Source organism: Prionailurus bengalensis, chromosome E2 (genome assembly GCF_016509475.1).
Source record: "Prionailurus bengalensis isolate Pbe53 chromosome E2, Fcat_Pben_1.1_paternal_pri, whole genome shotgun sequence".
Classification (NCBI taxonomy): Eukaryota; Metazoa; Chordata; class Mammalia; order Carnivora; family Felidae; genus Prionailurus; species Prionailurus bengalensis.
The window spans coordinates 13,080,861-13,099,686 of record NC_057352.1 but is presented as its reverse complement, the minus strand read 5'-3'; the positions used below and the strand labels follow the sequence as shown (position 1 = coordinate 13,099,686).

At 46.9% G+C, this 18,826-nt stretch overlaps 1 protein-coding gene and 1 pseudogene across 3 annotated transcripts; one reads left to right on the top strand and one right to left on the bottom strand.

Moving 5' to 3' along the window:
* Window positions 1-132: 132 nt before the first annotated feature.
* ETHE1 (ETHE1 persulfide dioxygenase) lies at window positions 133-17,224 on the bottom strand. 3 transcript variants are annotated; one of them, XM_043598716.1, is made up of 7 exons: window positions 17,068-17,224; window positions 16,544-16,688; window positions 16,286-16,434; window positions 2,996-3,125; window positions 1,004-1,093; window positions 486-602; window positions 133-320 (listed from the first exon to the last, which is right to left on the bottom strand). In XM_043598716.1, the coding sequence occupies exons 1-7, from the start codon at window positions 17,146-17,148 to the stop codon at window positions 268-270; spliced, it is 765 nt and encodes a 254-aa protein (XP_043454651.1). In that variant the 5' UTR covers window positions 17,149-17,224; the 3' UTR covers window positions 133-267. The 3 variants fall into 3 exon arrangements, with proteins under 3 accessions (XP_043454651.1, XP_043454652.1, XP_043454653.1); XM_043598717.1 differs by lacking the exon at window positions 486-602; XM_043598718.1 differs by lacking the exon at window positions 16,286-16,434 and having other exon boundaries at window positions 17,068-17,184.
* LOC122495333 lies at window positions 2,053-2,165 on the top strand (annotated as a pseudogene).
* Window positions 17,225-18,826: the final 1,602 nt, after the last annotated feature.

The window sequence follows — 18,826 nt, the reverse complement described above, 5'->3', positions numbered from 1 at the left end:
CCCTGGATCTTCAGTGACCTTGCTCACCCCCTTGGCCTCTCTAGACCAGACACCTCAGCCCAGAAAACCAATTGGTTCCCCCAGAAAATGGACAGAAATAAGATTCAGAGCAACAACAAAACAAAACAAAAAGAAATTTTTTAAATTTTATTTAAGAAGCTCAAGGGCTGGTGAGGGAGGGGAAGAAGAGAGGGTTCGGTGATGGCGCCCCTCTCTGTACCCCACCTAGTGCACTCTTAACGGATATGAGCACCTGACAAAGCCAGGTCAGGAAGGGGGAGTCTGGATCCCACAGACCATATTAGCTGGAACAGCAATGTCTGAAAGAAAGAAACCAAGGTTAAAACAAAGGGCTCCAGCAGACCCCCTCATGTCCCACCGGGGACCCAGAAATCCTAGGAGCCCCTCTTCTTTGGGAAACTAGAGTTCTGGCCCTGAGCCCCACCCTCCCTCAGACCCAGCAGTCCCGGCCCCCAAATGCTCACCTATCTGCTGAGGCTTGGGCAAGTTCAGGTTGTCCATGACCTTGACAAATTCCTCACAGCTGAGAGTGAGCCGAGGGTTCAAAGTCCTCTCCTCCTCCACAGTGGACACTGTGAGCCCTAGTGGCCAAGGGAGGGGAAGAATGTCAACCTGGCAAGTGCCTGGGGCTTCCTAGGACTACACTTCCCAGGAGGCTTAGGGTGCATCTCGGGCCTGGGACTAATAGGCTCGTCCCAGAATGTTCCTGAGATCGCTGGCTCTCCTCAAAGGGCACTATGGGAAATGTAGTTTCCCACCTTCCCTAAGCTCTATAAGGAAGTCCCGGGAAAACTCTTGCCCTCCGGAATTCTAGTTGTAGTTTCTCCATCCACACTCGGCACACCTAAGCACTTAATCTTTTTTGGCCAGAGAAATTTCTAGGAATTGTAGTCTCCATGCCCCACAAGGACTACAGCAGTTTGGTACGCCCTCTCAAATGGAAAGTTATAGAAGTCCCATACCTCCCCCAGGAAGCCCTCACCATGGTAATCATGAGCAGGGTAGACCAGACAGTCTCCTGGAAGCGTGAAGATCTTTTCATGGACTGAGTGGTACAAGGTCTTAGCACAGCCTGGGGAGGGAAAGTTCGGAGGAGTGAATCAACAGGACAGGAGCCCTCTAATCCCTTCCTTCAAGAAAAGGGTGGGAGGATAAAATCACATAGCTAAACTGCCCCCCTCATTTCCTGCCAGTACCCCCCTGCCTAGGCACAGAAAGAGAGGAAAGGGCGTTCTAGACAGATGGAACAGCATCGGCAAAGAATTGAGGAATGGTGAGAAATTCGCCATGGTGGTAAATAAGGTTGGGATGAGATCCTGAAGCACCAGGGAGTTGTGCCCTCAGCCTGGGGATGCCAAGAAAAGCTTCAGGGCAGGGAGGCTGGACTAGAAGGTAAGAAACTGAAGACATGAGGCCAAAGAGAATGGTTCCGACAACAACCTCTGAGTCCTCAACTGGGGCGGGGGCAAACCTCTCTAGACCATCATTCCCGCCATTCATGTCAGCCCAATCCTTCAATTTCCTAACTGTGCCGGGAGTGGATAAATGGGAGATGAGGCACCTCGGAAAGAGACAGACAGACACAGACGGAGACATAAGGAGAGGAAGAGGAAGCAAGAGGCAGCCTGGGGCTCTGGTTACACACTTCCAGCTCATGGTTGTCCTATCTTTCCTCTGTCTTTATCAGGGCAGCTAAATCCTCCCAATCTAGTGTCAGCCCCGTATTCCCATGCGCGCATGCACACGCTCAAGGGCAGGCACACCCAGAGATTCTGAAACTAAACTCCCTTCCCACAGTGAAACTCCTGAATCTAACTGCCCCCCTAGCAGCCGAACTCCTGAATCAAACTCACACCCCTCCCCACTGCGACACCTCCAGCAGCCAAACTCCTTATGGGGTTTAAAAAGATGTCCACAGGGGCGCCTGGCTGGCTCAGTCAGTAGAGCATGTGACTCTTGAGCTTGGGGTTGTGGGTTCAGGTCCCACGTTGGATGTAGAGATTACTTAAAAAAATAAATAAATAAAAAAGGGCTCCCTTGGGCGGTGCATATACTACAATTGGAATGATACAGAAAAGGTTAGCGTGGCCCCTATGCTAGGGTGACATACAAATTCCGTGAAGCATGAATATTAAAATATTATTAAAATAAATAATAAATATATGTCCACAAACTCACTGACACTTTTCCGTTCAAAATGTGATCCTTCCCCTCACCTTGACTTAGTGGTCTCCACTAAGTGACTTGCAATGAATAAATAGGATATTGCAGAAATGACAGAGGTTAACTTCTGAGGCTAGGTCATTAAGAAAAAGTTAGGGCTTCAGACTGCTTGCCCGTTGCATCTCTCTGATCATGCCCTCTGGAGGAACCCCGCTGCCAGGTCATGAAGACAAAGTACCCCCATGGAGAGGTCACATGGTGAGAAACTGAGGCCTCCTGCCAACAGTGGGAGCCAGCTTGCCAGCCATGTGAGTGAGGCGCCTTTGGAAGTGGACCCTCCAGCCCCAGTCACACCTTCAGATGACTGCAGCCCAGGCCCTAGCTTGACTGTGCCCGCCATGAAAGATGCTGAGCCAGAACCACCCAGCTAAGCTACTCCCAGAGTCCTGACTCTCAGAAGTTATGCGAGATAATATTAATCATTGTTTTAAGTCATTACACTCTGGGGTCATTTGTTTCACAGCGATAGATAACTAACGCCCCCCCTTGAATCTAACTGTCCCTCAATACAGTAAACCACTGCATCTGCCCCCCCAAGGGTCATGACTCTAACTCTCCCCGACTCCAGCATCTAAACTTCTTGAATCTAATCCTGACCCCCTAAAACCCCCATTCATTCATTCTTACAACAGGTCCTTAAAACTCTGGTGTCATTCTAACACCCATTCATTCATTCTTACAACAGGTACTTAAAACTCTGGCCCACGCATAACCATCCTACGATCTCAGGCTGGAGAAGGGGGCCTGTGACCTTGCTGGAAGTCCGTCCGCCCACACCCTCGGATGAGCAGGGCATCTCCAGTGAAGGCCATGCTGTGGTCATTCAGGACGAAGGTGACACAGCCTGGGGTGTGGCCGGGGCTGGCCCGGGTCTCCAAGGCCTGGTGGGGAAGGAGAGTACAGACAGTTATCAATAAGCCAAGGACTCTGGTCTGATGGCAAAACTGACCCCAGAAGCACCCATCCCACCTCAGGATCACATCTAGCTAGCATAGTTTTTTGCAAAAAGATTAGGTGTGCCTGGGTGGCTCAGTCAGTTAAGCGCCTGACTCTTGATTTCAGCTCAGGTCATGATCTTGCTGTTCATGGGATCGAGCCAGGCATCGTCTGCCTCTGCACTGACAGCATGGAGCCTGTTGGGTGTTCTCTCTCTCCCTCTCTCTCTGCCCCTCCCCCACGCACATGCTCGCTCTCTCTCTCTCTCTCTCAAAATAAATAAATACACATTAAAAAAATTAAATAATAAAATTATGTTATTGAAATGAAATTAAAGATGCTATACACAAATATTTAATGACATGAAAATATGTTAAATATCTGGTAAGTGCTAAAAGCAGACTGAAAAAAAAAACTTGTACAGTGTCATCTTTTAAAAAAAATTTATTCATTCACTCAAAATATATTTTTTTCTTTAGGCTTTTCCTACATTAACAATTTTTAAACAGAAAACATGTCATTTTATAATTAAAAGTAAAACACAAAATTCAGGATAAACTAAAGATGTAAACATTAAAAGAACCATAAGAATTCTAGAGAGAGAAAAAAGAATTCTAGAGGAAAATATATAAGGATATTATGAGTATATAAGAATATATATGAAATCATATAAAGATATATATAATCTTTTTTTTTAAACATGACTTTTTTTTAACGTTTATTTATTATTGAGAAACAGAGAGAGACAGAGTATGAGCGGGGAGGGGCAGAGAGAGGGGCAGATACAGAATGAGAAGCAGGCTCCAGGCTCTGAGCTGTCAGCAGAGAGCCCGACGCAGGGCTGGAACTCATGAACCACGAGATCATGACCTGACCTGAAGTCAGATGCTCAACCAAGTGAGCCAGCCAGGCGCCCCAAAGATATATATAATCTTATAAATACATAAGGAGATTATACACACACATACACACACACACATATAAGGAAAAACAGTGACAAGGACGACCACATAGTTTAACTTCATCATAGAAAAGAACAAAATAAGAGTTAAAAGACAAAAAACTCAGACAATAGTCGCAGCATGTATAAGAAAGTATTATAAAGTGTGAATAGCCATCATATATAAACAGCTCCTAAGCATCAATAAAAACTCCCAAAAGAAAAATGCACAAAAGAAAAAAAAAAGAGACAATTATGGAAGAGGAAACAAATAGTCAAAAACCATCTGAAACAATATTTGATCTCCCTTTTTTGGGAGAAAAGGAGGGAGATTTAAATGTTAAAACCCCTCACTTTTCATGTACCAGATTGGCAACTGTTAGGGTATTGCTCAGGGTGTTTGAGGCAAGCCCTTTTGTTTCCTGGGAGGAGGGTATGACTCCATGTAGCCATTTCAGAGGGCAAGTTTGTAGTGTTTACCAGCATCTCAAATGTGCACTCTTTCTGACCCCTCAAAGTTACTGCTAAGACGCTGCTGTTAAGAACTTCCGACACATGTGCAAAAAACACCCACTCAGGAAAATCCTCATTATCTAAATTCCCACACTCAGTTCAGGGAAGCAACTGTCAGAAAACAATTGTTACCCTAATGATCTAACAACCACTTAGAAGATTAGTACCCGTTCACATAGCACCCCTCCCACCAATTAGCATCCTGGTCCAGGTCAGTCTAATCAGCAGATTATAGAAGGGCACCATGTGCAGACCCTGTGTCCACACCCAGCACCCATTCTGCCCTTCCCCACTCACAGGTCTCCAGTTTGGCTCGGGGCATCCGTGTGCCCAGCCAAGCACTTCCTTAGCCTCCATGGTAGCTTGGGTGGCTTCTGACACGGTTCTCTGGCCACCAAGATCTCCGTAAATGTCTGAGAATGTCTGAGAAAGCTTTTCCCTTCCTGATACAAGAGTTTGGCACCTCTCCTTCCCACTTCATCTGGTTCTGGACAAAGGTGTGATGGCTGCAGCTGCAGCAACCACCTTGCAACCATGAAAAAGAATCCCCAAAATGATAGCGCTGCTTAATCGGACCATGACTGCCTTCTTCCAGACTCTATTACAGGAGAACATTGAACACCCAGTTATTTAGGCCACTGTATGGTTTTTTAAGTCATGTATTGGTTTTTCAGCCAAACACCTTCCTAGCTCATATATAATAGGATAGATGTACAATGCCAAACAAATGCAAAGCAAAATCACAGACCTTGCAAAAGCTTGTGGGAAAAATCACAGGCATCCTGCACCAAATTAACACCTTTGGGTGGCAGCAAAGGGATGATCTTTCACTTTTTATTTGGTCTGTTTCTGTACTCTCTGAATTTTTCTTTCTCAGGAGCCTTTATTTCATTTTATTTTTATTTAAATCCAAGTTAGTTAACATACAGTGTGACAGTGGTTTCAGGAATAGAATTTACTGATTTATCACTTACATAGAACACCCAGTGCTCATCCCAACAAGTGTCCTCCTTAATGCCCCTTGCCCATTTAGCCCACCCCCCACCCAACACCCCGCCAGCAACCCTCAGTTTGTTCTCTGTGTTTAAGGGTCTCTTATCACCTGTCTCCCTGTCTGTTTTTATGTAATTTTTCCTTCCCTTCCTTTGTGTTCATCTGTTTTGTGTCTTAAAGTCCTCACATAAGTGAAGAAGTCATATGATTTTTGCCTTTCTCTGACTAATTTTACTTAGCATAATACCCTCCAGTTCTATCAGTGTTGCAAATGGCAAGATTTCCTTCTTTTTGATTGCTGAGTAATACTCCATTGTATATATAGACCACATCTTCTTTATCCATTCATCCATCGATGGACATTTGGGCTCTTTCCATACTTTGACTATTCGATAGTGCTGCTATAAACATGGGGGTGCATGTGCCCCTTCAAAACAGCATCCCTGGATCCCGCGGATAAATGCCTAGTAGTACAATTGCTGGGTCGTAGGGTAGTTCTATTTTTAGTTTTTTGAGGAACCTCCATACTGTTTTCCAGAGTGGCTGCACCAGCTTGCATTCCCACCAGCAGTGCAAAAGTGTTCCCCTTTCTCCACATCCTCGCCAACATCTGTTGTTGCCTGAGTTGTTAATGTTAGCCATTCTGACAGGTGTAAGGAGGTATCTCATTGTGGTTTTGATTTGTATTTCCCTGACGATGAGTGACGTGGAGCATCTTCTCATGTGGCCAGCTGGATGTCTTCTTTGGAGAAGTGTCTATTCATGTCTTTTGCCCATTTCTTCACCGATTATGTGTTTTTTGGGTATTGAGTTTGATAAGTTCTTTATAGATTTTGGATACTAACCCTGTATCTCTGAATTTTTTTTTTAATTTTTTTTCAACGCTTATTTATTTTTGGGACAGAGAGAGACAGAGCATGAACAGGGGAGGGGCAGAGAGAGAGGGAGACACAGAATCGAAAGCAGGCTCCAGGCTCTGAGCCATCAGCCCAGAGCCCGACGCGGGGCTCGAACTCACGGACTGCGAGATCGTGACCTGGCTGAAGTCGGACGCTTAACCGACTGCGCCACCCAGGCGCCCCTCTCTGAATTTTTTTTAAAACAAAAGGCATGGGTGTATTTTAAACTAAATATTGTGATGGATGATCAGGAGTGGTGTTCAAAGTAGTTAATCACAGTTGTAGCAATGGGTATTGACCAATCAGAAGGACATCAGCCATGAACAACCAGTATAGTTAGAAAGTATCTATATGGTCTATATGGTATGGTAAAAGTATATATATGGTATATGTAATTGTGTATGTATATAAATTGGACAAAATTTTAATATCAATTGAGCAAAATCCTGCTTGCCACGTAGATCAAGATTCCTTAGGCCCTTGGTGATGGAATCTGTGTGGCAAGTGGCTTGGCTAGTGAGCGGTATCCCTGGCCATTCCCTTCTCTGGAATATCTAGAATCTGTCCTCCACCACCATGTACCTCCCACCGTCCCACCCATCTTGGGCCTCATCCTCTCTTGCTTGGAACAACCACCAGCATGCTCCCTGGCCCGCCAGCCTCCATCCATCTCCCGCACGACCCTGAAGGGGGTTTCTATTGCCCAGATTCAAACCTGCTCCTCTCTGCTCAAGACTCTTCCTTGGCTCCCACTGTCCCCAGGGCAGCGTTCTGGGTCCTCGGCCTAACTTTTGAAATGCCCCTGTTCTGGTGCCTGTCCACCTTCACAGCCCAATGTCCTATAACATCCTCCATTTCTCAACACGCCCAGCTACTCTGAAACCCAGGGCCATTTCCAGAAAGCACCAGGTTTTTCCACACCTCTTGCCCATGCAATTCTCTCTGCTAGGTACACCCTTCCCTCTTCACCCATTAGTCAGATCGACTCATTTCCAAGAGCCCTGACATTGACTGACCCCTTCTCCTGTGCCGGGCTCTCTTCTGAGTGTTCAACTCGACTGAACTCATTCAGTCCACACACACCCTTATGAGGTAGGTACCGCTCCTGTGCCCATTCTGCAGATGAGGAAACTGAGGCACAGGATGAGAATAAGAACGTGCCAACTATAACCATATACTAGAATATGAACGAATCTCACGGATAAGACAAAAGCAAATAAAATGCACTAGACACAGAAGAGCAGAAAGGTGTGGAATGGAATAGGATGGATGGGGCAAGGAGGGGGATAGGATAAAGTGAGAAATCTCAGGGTGCCCACTACACAGTACAGGGAAGTGGTATTTCATGAAGTGGAGGTTTCATTGACGAATCCGGAAGAGAAACATCCCATCTCATGGCGAAGGTGCATGGACCAGTGGTCAAGAACAGTTTCCTAAGCCAGGTGACATGGGTTCTAAATTTGGCTCAGCTGTTACTAGCTGTGTGCCCTTGCACGAGTCACTTCACCTCTCTGGGCTTCTCTACTCGTTTGTAAAATGGGCATAATAATTGTCCCCACCCCACAGGGCTATTACAAGGATCAAATTATTTCGTGTCTGTAAAGCACTTAGAAAAATGCCCAGCACACAATATTCGCTGTATAATAAAAGTAACATAATCATGATGACGGTTTAAAATTTGTAAAAAACACTGATCTACTGGAACCACAAGGCCTCCTGGGTTCAAATCCCCGCTTGGCCACTTTCTCAGTGTAATTTTGGGGCAAGTCACTTCCCCTCTTTAAAAGGGGGAAAATATTTCTGATCTCACTATGTGGTTATGAAGGTCGAGATCTGTTTGTCCGAGAAGAAACAGCAAAGGCCCAAGGGCCAGATTCAGCCATAGAAGTGTTTTGTTCGGACTGCTCGGGAGTTATGAGAAGTCTGCATTTGTAGTCTATCCTTAAGGAGTAGAACATTTCGGGGGTGTCTGCTGGCCCAGTTAGTTGAGCATCCCACTCTTGATTTCGGCTCAGGTCATGATCTCAAGGTCATGAGATGGAGCCCTGCATTGGGCTCTGTCGAGCTCCACGCTGACAGCACGGAACCTGCTTAACATTCTCTCTTGGGGCGCCTGGGTGGCTCAGCGGGTTAAGCATCAACTTTGGCTCAAGTCATGATCTCATGGGTGGTGAGTTCAAGCCCCATGTCTGTGCTGACAGCTCGGAGCCCGGGGCCTGCTTCGGATTCTGTGTCTCCCTCTCTCTCTGCCCCTCCCCAGCTCACACACACTTGCGTGCTCTCTCTCTCTCAAAAAAAAAAAAAAAAAAAAAGTGGAAGATTTCTGAAGAACGTATATTTGCAGCTTCTATTAAAAAAAGAGAGAGAAGGCTTGGCAGTAGACAGACTACATTCCTAAACATGCATAATCAACTCGAATTGTGCAGTGGGTGTCCCGCCTCATACACAGAACACACACCCTAACATTTGCCACAGGCCCCACCACTCCCTGCTGCCTGCAGCAATGTTTGATTATGAAAATCCTTCCAGACAAAAGCTGAGGAAATGCACTTACAGACCTCAGCACAGTGTGTGGCAAGAAGCCAACCCACAATGCTTGTTAACTATTGTTAAATTCTCATTATTACCACTAACCGATATCAAAATATATACCATCTATTCCAGTTGCCAGCAAAGAAGAAGTTGAGTGACACCACGAGCAAACAACCGGACGCACCCAGCATGTGGAACGTTCTACAAGACAACAGGCCGGAAACTTCAGAAGTCAATGTCATGGTGCAGAAAGGGTATGAAACTATTGTAGAATTATTTGTTGTAGCTTTAAAAAAACGTTTACTTATTTAGAGAGAGAGTGAGAGGGGAAGGGGCAGAGAGAGGGAGAAAGACCAAGCGGGCCCCACGCTCATCACAGAGCCCAACATGGGACTTAATCCCACAACCATGAGATCATGACCTGGGCAGAACTCAAGAGTCAGCGCTTAACCAACTGAGCCACCCAGGTGGCCGTAGAGTGTTCTAGATTTACATGAACCTCGTTGGGTCCTGGTTCCTAAAAACAGCCTTAAAAATGATTCCTGGGCACCTGGAGAAATTTGAACATGGCCTGGATTTAAGAATGATTTCAGAATTATTGTATATTTTCTGTGACAAAGATTTTGTAAAAGAATTGTTCTCAAAGTGTGGTCAAGGGAACCTTGAGGGTCTGCAAGGTGAACTATTTTCACGAGAGTAGGAAGTCTTCTTCCACCCTTCTTACTGTCATTCTCCCATCAGAGTTCGGTGGTGTTTTCTAGAAGCTCTGTGGCTGGTGATGACGTCACTGCTCTGATGGCTGATGGGAGTACTTGGATATTCTTGTGTTAAAAAAAAAGTCTCAGGGGCGCCTGGGTGGCGCAGTCGGTTAAGCGTCCGACTTCAGCCAGGTCACCATCTCACGGTCTGTGAGTTCGAGCCCCGTGTCGGGCTCTGGGCTGATGGCTCAGAGCCTGGAGCCTGTTTCCGATTCTGTGTCTCCCTCTCTCTGCCCCTCCCCCATTCATGCTCTGTCTCTCTCTGTCCCCAAAATAAATAAACGTTGAAAAAAAAAAATTAAAAAAAAAAAAGTCTCAGTTTTAACTTCTAATGCAGTAAATTTTGTTGGATCTCTGAATAGGTATGTTTTATTTATTTTTTATTCAGGGGCGCCATTCAGACCCTCTGCCTCCCTCTCTCAAAAAAAAAAAAAATTAAAAAAAAAAGTTGTGGGGGTAAGCACCTAATATCTTGACCTCACACAGGTCACCTGTTCTTGAAACTGGATAATCTCAGCGGCAGAATATTCTGCAGGGATTCCATAGGCCTGCCTAACCGCACATTCTTTCACATTTCTTCTTCCCATCCACGGTGCTGCAAATACGTGACACCTTTCAGCAGGTGCTCCTTCCCTAGCTTCCCGCTGCAGGGGTAGCTTCTCAAACTCGGTCCCATCCGCTGAACCAACAGGAAAGGGACCCGCCCCGCAAGCTCACTCGCCTCGCAGTTCCCACGGCCCACACTGCCCCCTGGTGGCAGGCGAACTCTTGCCTCCTATTCCATTTGGTCCCCAGGTTCGTGCCACCACTCCTTTATTCAAAAGCACTTAATCTTGGGGGCTCCTGGGTGGCTCAGTGGGTTAGGCATCTGACTCCTGATTTTGGTTCAGGCCATGATCTCATGGTTTGTGAGTTCGAGTCCCGCATCTGTCAGCGCAGACCCTGCTTGGGATTCTCTCTCAAAATAAATAAGTAAACTTAAAGCAAAACAAAACACTTAATGTTGACATAACCAACCACTATTTCTGTGCACTCTGAACTCAAAAACCCAAAATGTCTTTTCCCACTGCAGCTAAATACTCTGAACCTCCATCAGCCTTCCTTTCCTTTGTGAGAGAAAACGACATTAGTTGTGATGTTCAGAGGACAGTGTACCGATATCTACAACTTGACGATGAGTCAAAAATTAAGACAGGTGATGGATGGACCCGACACACACTGTCAATTTTTCTTTCAACTTTTCTGTATGTTTGCCATTTTTCATAAAATGTTGGGAGGGTTCCCCAATTCAAATAGTTCCAAATAGAAGGAAGCACTGAAATCCTCATTTGGACTACAAGAGGACCACCTGGGAGCTTTTATTTTATTTTTCTTAATATTTTATTTTTAAGTCACCTCTACACCCAACGTGGGGCTTGGACTTAACCTCGAGATCAAGAGTCACAAGCTCTGCTGACTGAGCCAGCCAGGCACCCCACCTGTGAGCTTTTAAAATACACTGGTTCCCCCCTGTGTTCACCCCTAACAATTAAATCAGAATCTCTAAAGTGGGATCTGGGGGATCAGGATCTGAATTAGCATATTAAACAAACAAGACTAACTTTCTGAATCTGCCACTCCTCGTGGGAGCCGAAATGTTCACATCTCATTGCTCACTAAAACAGAAATTTATTTCTGCAGTGAAACCATCCAAATCTGGCCCACTGTGAATGCAAAATATACAACCAGCTCAAAAAAAAACCTGGCAATTTCTACTCAAGTTAAGCGTATGTCAGTCCTATGACCCAGAAACTCCATTCCTTGGAATTGAGAATAGTGTCCACCAAGAGATCTGTATAAGGACCCTCACAGTCACATTAGTTCATAATAGCCAAAAACTGGAATCAACCGGCAAAAGGAAAATGGATAGACGGCCATAAATTCATACAGTGAAATGCTCTACATCAGGGGTTGGCAAACTATGGCCGCTGCACCAAATTTGGCCTGTCACCTGTTTTTGTATGGCCTGAGGGCTAAGAATGGTGTTTACACTTTTTTCATGGTTGGAAAAATAAATAAAAATGGGAGTGGTATTTCATAACACATGAGAAGGCCGAAATGAAAATTTCAGAGGCCGTAAATAAAGTTTTATTGGAGCACAGCCATGCTTATTCATTGATGCATTGTCTACGACTGCTTTCACACCAACACAACTGAGTGGTTACAACAGAGACCATATGGCCTGCAGAACCGAAAACAGTTACTGTCTGGTCCTTTACAGAAGAAGTTTGCCAATCTCTGCTATATAGCAACAGAAGGAAAGGACTACAACTATATACAACATTGTGTGGAGTAAAAGAAGCCAGGCACAAAAGAACACACATTGTATGACTCCTGTTGACAAGGTCCAGAACACGTAGAACTAATCTGTGATTAAATAAGTCAGAAGAGGGGCGCCTGCTGGCTCAGTCAGTAAAGCATGTGATTCTTGATTTCAGGGTAGCGAGTTCAAGTCCCACGTTAGGCATGCAGCCAAGGAAGGAAGGAAGGAAGGAAGGAAGGAAGGAAGGAAGAAGAAAGGAGGGAGGGAGGGAGGGAGGAAGGGAGGAAGGAAGGAAGGAAGGAGCTAATATTGTAAATCTTAAAAGTCCTTCTCTGGGAATGCAAGCTGGTGCAGCCACTCTGGAAAACAGTATGGAGGTTCCTCAAAAAACTAAAAATAGAACTACCCTACGACCCAGCAATTGCACGACTAGGCATTTATCCCCGGGATACAGGTGTGCTGTTTCGAAGGGGCACGTGCACCCCCATGTTTATAGCAGCACTATCGACAATAGCCAAAGTATGGAAAGAGCCCAAATGTCCATCGATGGATGAATGGATGAACAGATAAAGAAGATGTGGTATATATATATACACACACATATATATATACACAATGGAGTATTACTCGGCAATCAAAAAGAATGAAATCTTGCCATTTGCAACTACGTGGATGGAACTGGAAGGTATTATGCTAAGTGAAATTAGTCAGAGAAAAACACAAATCATATGACTTCATTCATATGAGGGCTTTAAGAGACAAAACAGATGAACACAGGGAAGGGAAACAAAAATAATATAAAAACAGGGAGGGGGACCAAATAGAAAAGACTCCTAAATATGGAGAACAAATTGAGGGTTACGGGAGGGGTTGTGGGAAGGGGGATGGGCTAAATGGGTAAGAGGCACTAAGGAATCTACTCCCGAAATCATTGTTTCACTATATGCTAATTAATTTGGATGTAAATTTTAAAAAATAAAAAATAAAATTAAAAAAATTCGGGGCGCCTGGGTGGCGCAGTCGGTTAAGTGTCCGACTTCAGCCAGGTCACGATCTCGCAGTCCGTGAGTTCGAGCCCCGCATCGGGCTCTGTGCTGAGCACTCAGAGCCTGGAGGCTGTTTCAGATTCTGTGTCTCCCTCTCTCTTTGCCCCTCCCCCGTTCATGCTCTGTCTCTCTCTGTCCCAAAAATAAATAAACGTTGAAAAAAAAATTTAAAAAAAAAAATTCATCAAAAAAAAAGTCCCCATAAGGGAAAAAAAAATTAGAAATAAAAAATAAGTAAGAAGAATGGTGTTTTGATGGGGTGTCAATGGCCAGGGAGAAAGACAAGGAAAACTTCTGGGGTGATAGGTATGTTCTGTATCTGGATCTTAGCAATGGATGCTCAAGTATAAACATATGTAAGAATTTACAGGGTGCCCGGGTGGCTCAGTCGGTTAAGCATCAGACTTTGGCTCAGGTCTTGATTTCATGGTTCATGAGTTCGAGCCCTGCATTGGTCTCTCTGCTGTCAGCACAGAACCTGCTTCATATCCTCTGTCTCCCTCTCTCTCTGCCCGCCCCTCCCCCCCACTCGCATGTGCACTCTCTCTCTCTCAAAATAAATAAACATTAATTTTTTTTAAATTACCAAGCTGCACATGTACAATATGTGCAATTTCTACCATACAATATGCACGCTACAATTCTTTTAAAATGGGGGGAAGAAGGGGCGCCTGGGTGGTTCAGTCGGTTGAGCGACCGACTTCGGCTCAGGTCATGATCTCATACTCCGCGAGTTCGAGCCCAGTGTCGGGCTCTGGGCTGATGGCTCAGAGCCTGGAGCCTGCTTCCGATTCTGTGTCTCCCTCTCTCTCTGCCCCTCCCCCTCTCATGCTCTGTCTCTCTCTGTCTCAGAAATAAATAAATATTTAAAAAAATTTTTTAAATAAATAAATAAATAAATAAATGGGGGGAAGAAAATGAGGGAGGAAAAAAATGTGGCCATCGCTAAAGGTATCTAAAGAACACAAATGAAAACCACACAGAACACTGGATAATCATAAAGACAGGTACTGGCAAGGGTTGGCAAGGATGCCCAGAAACTGGCACTTTCATTCGCTGCTGGTGGGAACATAAAATGGTGCAGCCACTTTGGATATTGGTCAGTCGGGTCCTCAAAGTATTAAATATATAGAGTGATTATTGATTTAGCAATTCCATCCTAGGTATATGTATATATATATGTATATGTATATATATATATATACATATATATACGCAAAAAGAAATGAAAATGGAGGGACACACAAAAACTCGTACATGAGTATTTTAGCAGCATCCTTTATAATAGCCAAAAAGTGGAAAGAGCTAAAATGTCTATTGGCTGATGGATGAATGAATGAGGTATATTCACAGAATGGAAGAGTACTCAGCCATAAAAAAGAATGAAATGCTGATAGATGCTACAACACAGGTGAACCTTGAAAATGTAGGGTCAGCAACAGAAGCGCGTCAAAAAAGGCCATATGATACATGATTCCATCTCTATGAAATACCCAGAATAGGCAAGCCTGTAGAAACACAAAGGAGATTAGTGGTTGCCTAAGGCTGTAGGGGCAAGAGGGGAGGGGGCTGGGGTGACAATCAGGGGGAGTGGGATTTCTTTCGGAAGTGACAAAAATATTCTAAAATTAATTGTGGTGACGGATGGACTCAACTCTGAATATACTAAGAAGTGTAAAGTTCCAGTGGATGAATTGGACGGCTTGTGAATTATACCAATTAAGTTGTTTAAAAAAACAGACACAGAAGGGGCGCCTGGGTGGCTATTTCAGTTAAGCATCCAACTCTTGACTTGAGCTCAGGTCATGATCTCACCGATCCTGGGTCCGAGCCCTACATCGGGCTCTGCGCAGATGGTGTGGCTCCTGCTTGGGATTCTCTCTCTCTCCCTCTCTCTCTCTCTCTCTCTGCCCCTCCCCTCTCTTAAAATAAATAAATAAATAAACTTAAAAAAAAAAAAAAAAGACCCTGAAGCTAAATTCGCCACAGCTAAACCCTTCAACATGCATGCATGCATTCATTCAGTCAGTCAGTCTAACAAAGGGCTCATCTTGACACAAAATCCCAACAGTTTTTCACTCTTCTAAGCCTTCTCAACTCAAGAAGTGCTTGCTAATACCTGACAATTACGTGCAGTGTATGTAAAAGTACAGTGCATTTTTTTTTTACCCGCTTCCAGAAGAGGACTTGAAATGAAGAGGCCACATCCATGTAGCTAAGCCCTCTGATCCCACACACAGCCCTCATCTCCTCTAAATGCTCTGACTCATATAAACTATCCCCATTTAGCAAAACCCTCTAACCTGGAGGCCAAGACTCCATCCTATCCCTTGACCATTCTGTCCCCAAAGTCAGCCAGACTCTCCGTATCTTTAGCCAGTCTGATCAGAAAAACAAAAGCTTTGTTAGGTGTTTCTCCTCCCCCCAGCACCCCCTTCACCTCTATCTATTGCTCTGGGTTGAAATTCTGGCTGGAAATCTGCTGACTAGGCCTGTGACAGCGAAAAAGAGGTAGGAACCTTCAGACCCTTCCTGTGTGAAGCAACAGCCATGCCAAGGGTGAGACAAGCCTGCACGTGGCGGGGGGTGGGAGGATGGGAGGGTGGGGGGGTGGGGGGAGACATTTAAGGAGGTGGTGGCTTGAAGGTGCCCACCCTGCCCTTGCCTGGCCCTGAGAGCGGACACCTCCTTAAATGTTGTGCCCTAGGCGCCTCGATGGCCTCACCCTGATCCTGGCTCTGGGCAACAGGAGGCTCCTTCCTCCAACAGCGGCTCTAGAAGACAGCGCTGGGTCTCTCCCTCAGCCCTGGCTTCAGAATTTTAGCCCTCGATCAACTTTTATGGAGATGCCAGGCCAAAAGAGCTGCTCCAAGGTGGTAGGAAACGCCACAAATGTTGTTGACTTAAGGGGCCTGGCCAAAGACACACCTGCCCAGCCTCTTGCCCCAGTGCCCCACCTGGGTTTATGGCGCCCTCCTCCCAGAGACAAACTCAGGGATCAGAAATCCAGGCCAGAGGCCCCTCCTACCCCAGGATTCAGGAGCCCAAGCCCCCAGCCCCCTCTTCCCTTAGGTCCAAGAAGTCCAGGCCACCACCCTCTCGGGACCCAGGATCCAACTCACGAAGCGCCCGAAGCGGATGGAGTCCCCATCCTCAATGTGCAAGTCAGCCTGGGCCCCGCTAAGGCGGGAGATGACAGACTGGCAGCCGGGGAGTAGGGACCGGAGCAGCCCTGAGCCCGTAATGTGATCCGCGTGGCAGTGGGTATTCACTGGGGGAGAAAGGAGGGCCAGGTCCAGGAGGGCACAGAGGAGGACGCAGGCTTCCCAGCCCCCAACCCCGTCCTCCCTCAGACCCAGGAGTTCGGTCTCCAGACCGACCTGCATACAGCAGCCGCAGCCCCAGTTCCTTGACCAGCTGGGCATCCCGAGGCGCTGTCTCCAGAACCGGGTCGATCAGAATGGCCTCACGGGACTCTCTGTCACCCAACAGGTACGTGTAGGTGCAGCTCTTGGGCTCAAACATCTGGGAAGGGGGCGTGGGACAGGTGAGAACGCAGAACCAGACTTCCACTCACTGGGGACCCAGGACTCCGAGCCTCGATTCGATTCTCTTCCTAAGATCCAGAAGCAGAAACCCCAGCCCCTTCTTTCCCCTCGGCGTCGGGAGTCTGGGGCCCCTGCACCTTACTCCATCTGAACCAATGAGTCCCAACTTTCCAATACCCCCCGCCCCCACCCCCCGGCCAAATCAGGGTCTCCAGCAGCCCCTTCCGTCTAGGACTCAGGAGTCCGGCCCCAAGCCCTGGGGATCCCAGATCTCCTCCCTTTCAAGGAACCCGGAGTCCCGCCCCTGCCGCCGCCCAGCGCCCAGTAGTCCCGTTGCGGGTCCAGCGTCCTCGCACCTGCCGTAGGAGGATGGGGACTCCAGACCCGCTGCGCTGGCTGAGCTGCCGCCCGGCGAACCTCAGTGTAGCCCCCGCCATCGCGCCCGCGGCCGGGTGGGACCGAGCTGAGGCGCAGCGCTGGCGGAAGCCGGGTGCCCACTGGCTGACCTGGGCGGGGAGGGGCGGGGCGCGGCGCGGGCGGGGCGGGGCGGGGGCGGGGCCGTCTTAAAGGGGCCGCGGCCGCGGCCGCTGGGGTGGGGGTGGGGATCCAGTCTGGCGAAGAGACTTCAGAGACCGAGAAGACGGTGAGACAGAGAAACGGCGAACGGGGAGACACTCAAAAGGCGAGGGAGAGACGTTGGGAGAACACGGACAGAGAGAGAAATGAAAACCCAACAGGAGGCCCCAATACACTGATAGCGGGACTCCTTGTGTATTTCCGGTGGTTTTTCTTAGGAGAGAAACAGGCAGACAGAAAAGCTCAAAGTCAAGGAGAGAATTTTGCAGATTTATTCCTCACTTGGGGTCTCCTGTGTGCCTGGCCCGAGCTGGGAGAAGCTGGGGACCTGGAGGTGAGCCCTGTCGGGTCGGTGAGGAGAATGGGTGCACACATCAGGGCTGAAACAAAAGAAGGTTCAGGGATTGCCAGGAGCTCAGGGGAAGGAGGAAACAGGAAAGCAGGGATCCTCAAGCACTCTTTACTGTGAGGTTCCCCCCAAATAAGACCTCTTCACTCTGGGGCCCATTCTTGCTGTTTCTGTAGGATTGCTAGACTGTTCACCAGTCCCTTGAAGGCATGCACACCTTCTGGGTCAGCTGTGAGATGCCGCCCTAAGGCGGCAGAAGAGGTTTAGAAGAGGTTTCTAAGAGGTAGAAACCTGGGCATACCCCTTCCCAGCTGTGCGACCTTGGGCTCAAAACTTACCATCTTCTGGGCTTCATTCAGTATGAGTATACTCATCTATAAAATGAGGTTGAAAAGAGCTCCTCCCTCATTGTGAAGATCTAATAAGTTCAGACATGTAAAGAGTCTGGGGGAGCGCCTGGCACAGAACAAAACTATTATTGTGATTTCATCACCATCCTCAACTCCTTCCAATTCATCACTAGGCCCTGTTTTAAAATTTTTTATGTTTATTTTTGAGAGAGAGAGAGAGACAAGACAGAGTGCAAGTGGGGGGAGGGGCAGAGAGAGAGGGAGACAGAATCTGAAGCAGCTCCAGGCTCTGAGCTGTCAGCATAGAGCCTGATGCGGGGCTCAAACGCATGAACCCATGAACCGTCAGATCATGTGATCTGAGCCTAAGTCGGACGCTTAACCAACTGAGCCACCCAGGTACCCCTATCTAGGCTCTGTTAAGTTAACCTCTCCAATCAGGCCACTTCTCCACCATCACGCCCTCAGCCCCAGTCAAGAGGCAGCAAAGCATAAATGCAAATTACGTGGGTTCCAGGGCCTGGCTGCAGGAGTTTAAATCCTGACCCTGACCCTGTGTGACCTTGAATAAGTGACCTCCCTCCTTGTGCCTCATTTTCCTTTTTCTGTACAGTGGAGATAATAGTAATGCCTCCTCTTAAAAACTTGCTGTCAGGATGAAATGAAAGAACGTATACCAAACACTCATGATAGTTTCAGGTATACAAGAAGTGCTAACTAAATGCTGGTAGTTAATATTATAATTAATATATAGCAGCCACCTCGCTGGGCTTCTGGCTTCTGCTCTGCCTCCCTACAGTCTGTTTTCCATGCAGCAACCAGAGTGAGCCTTTTATTTTT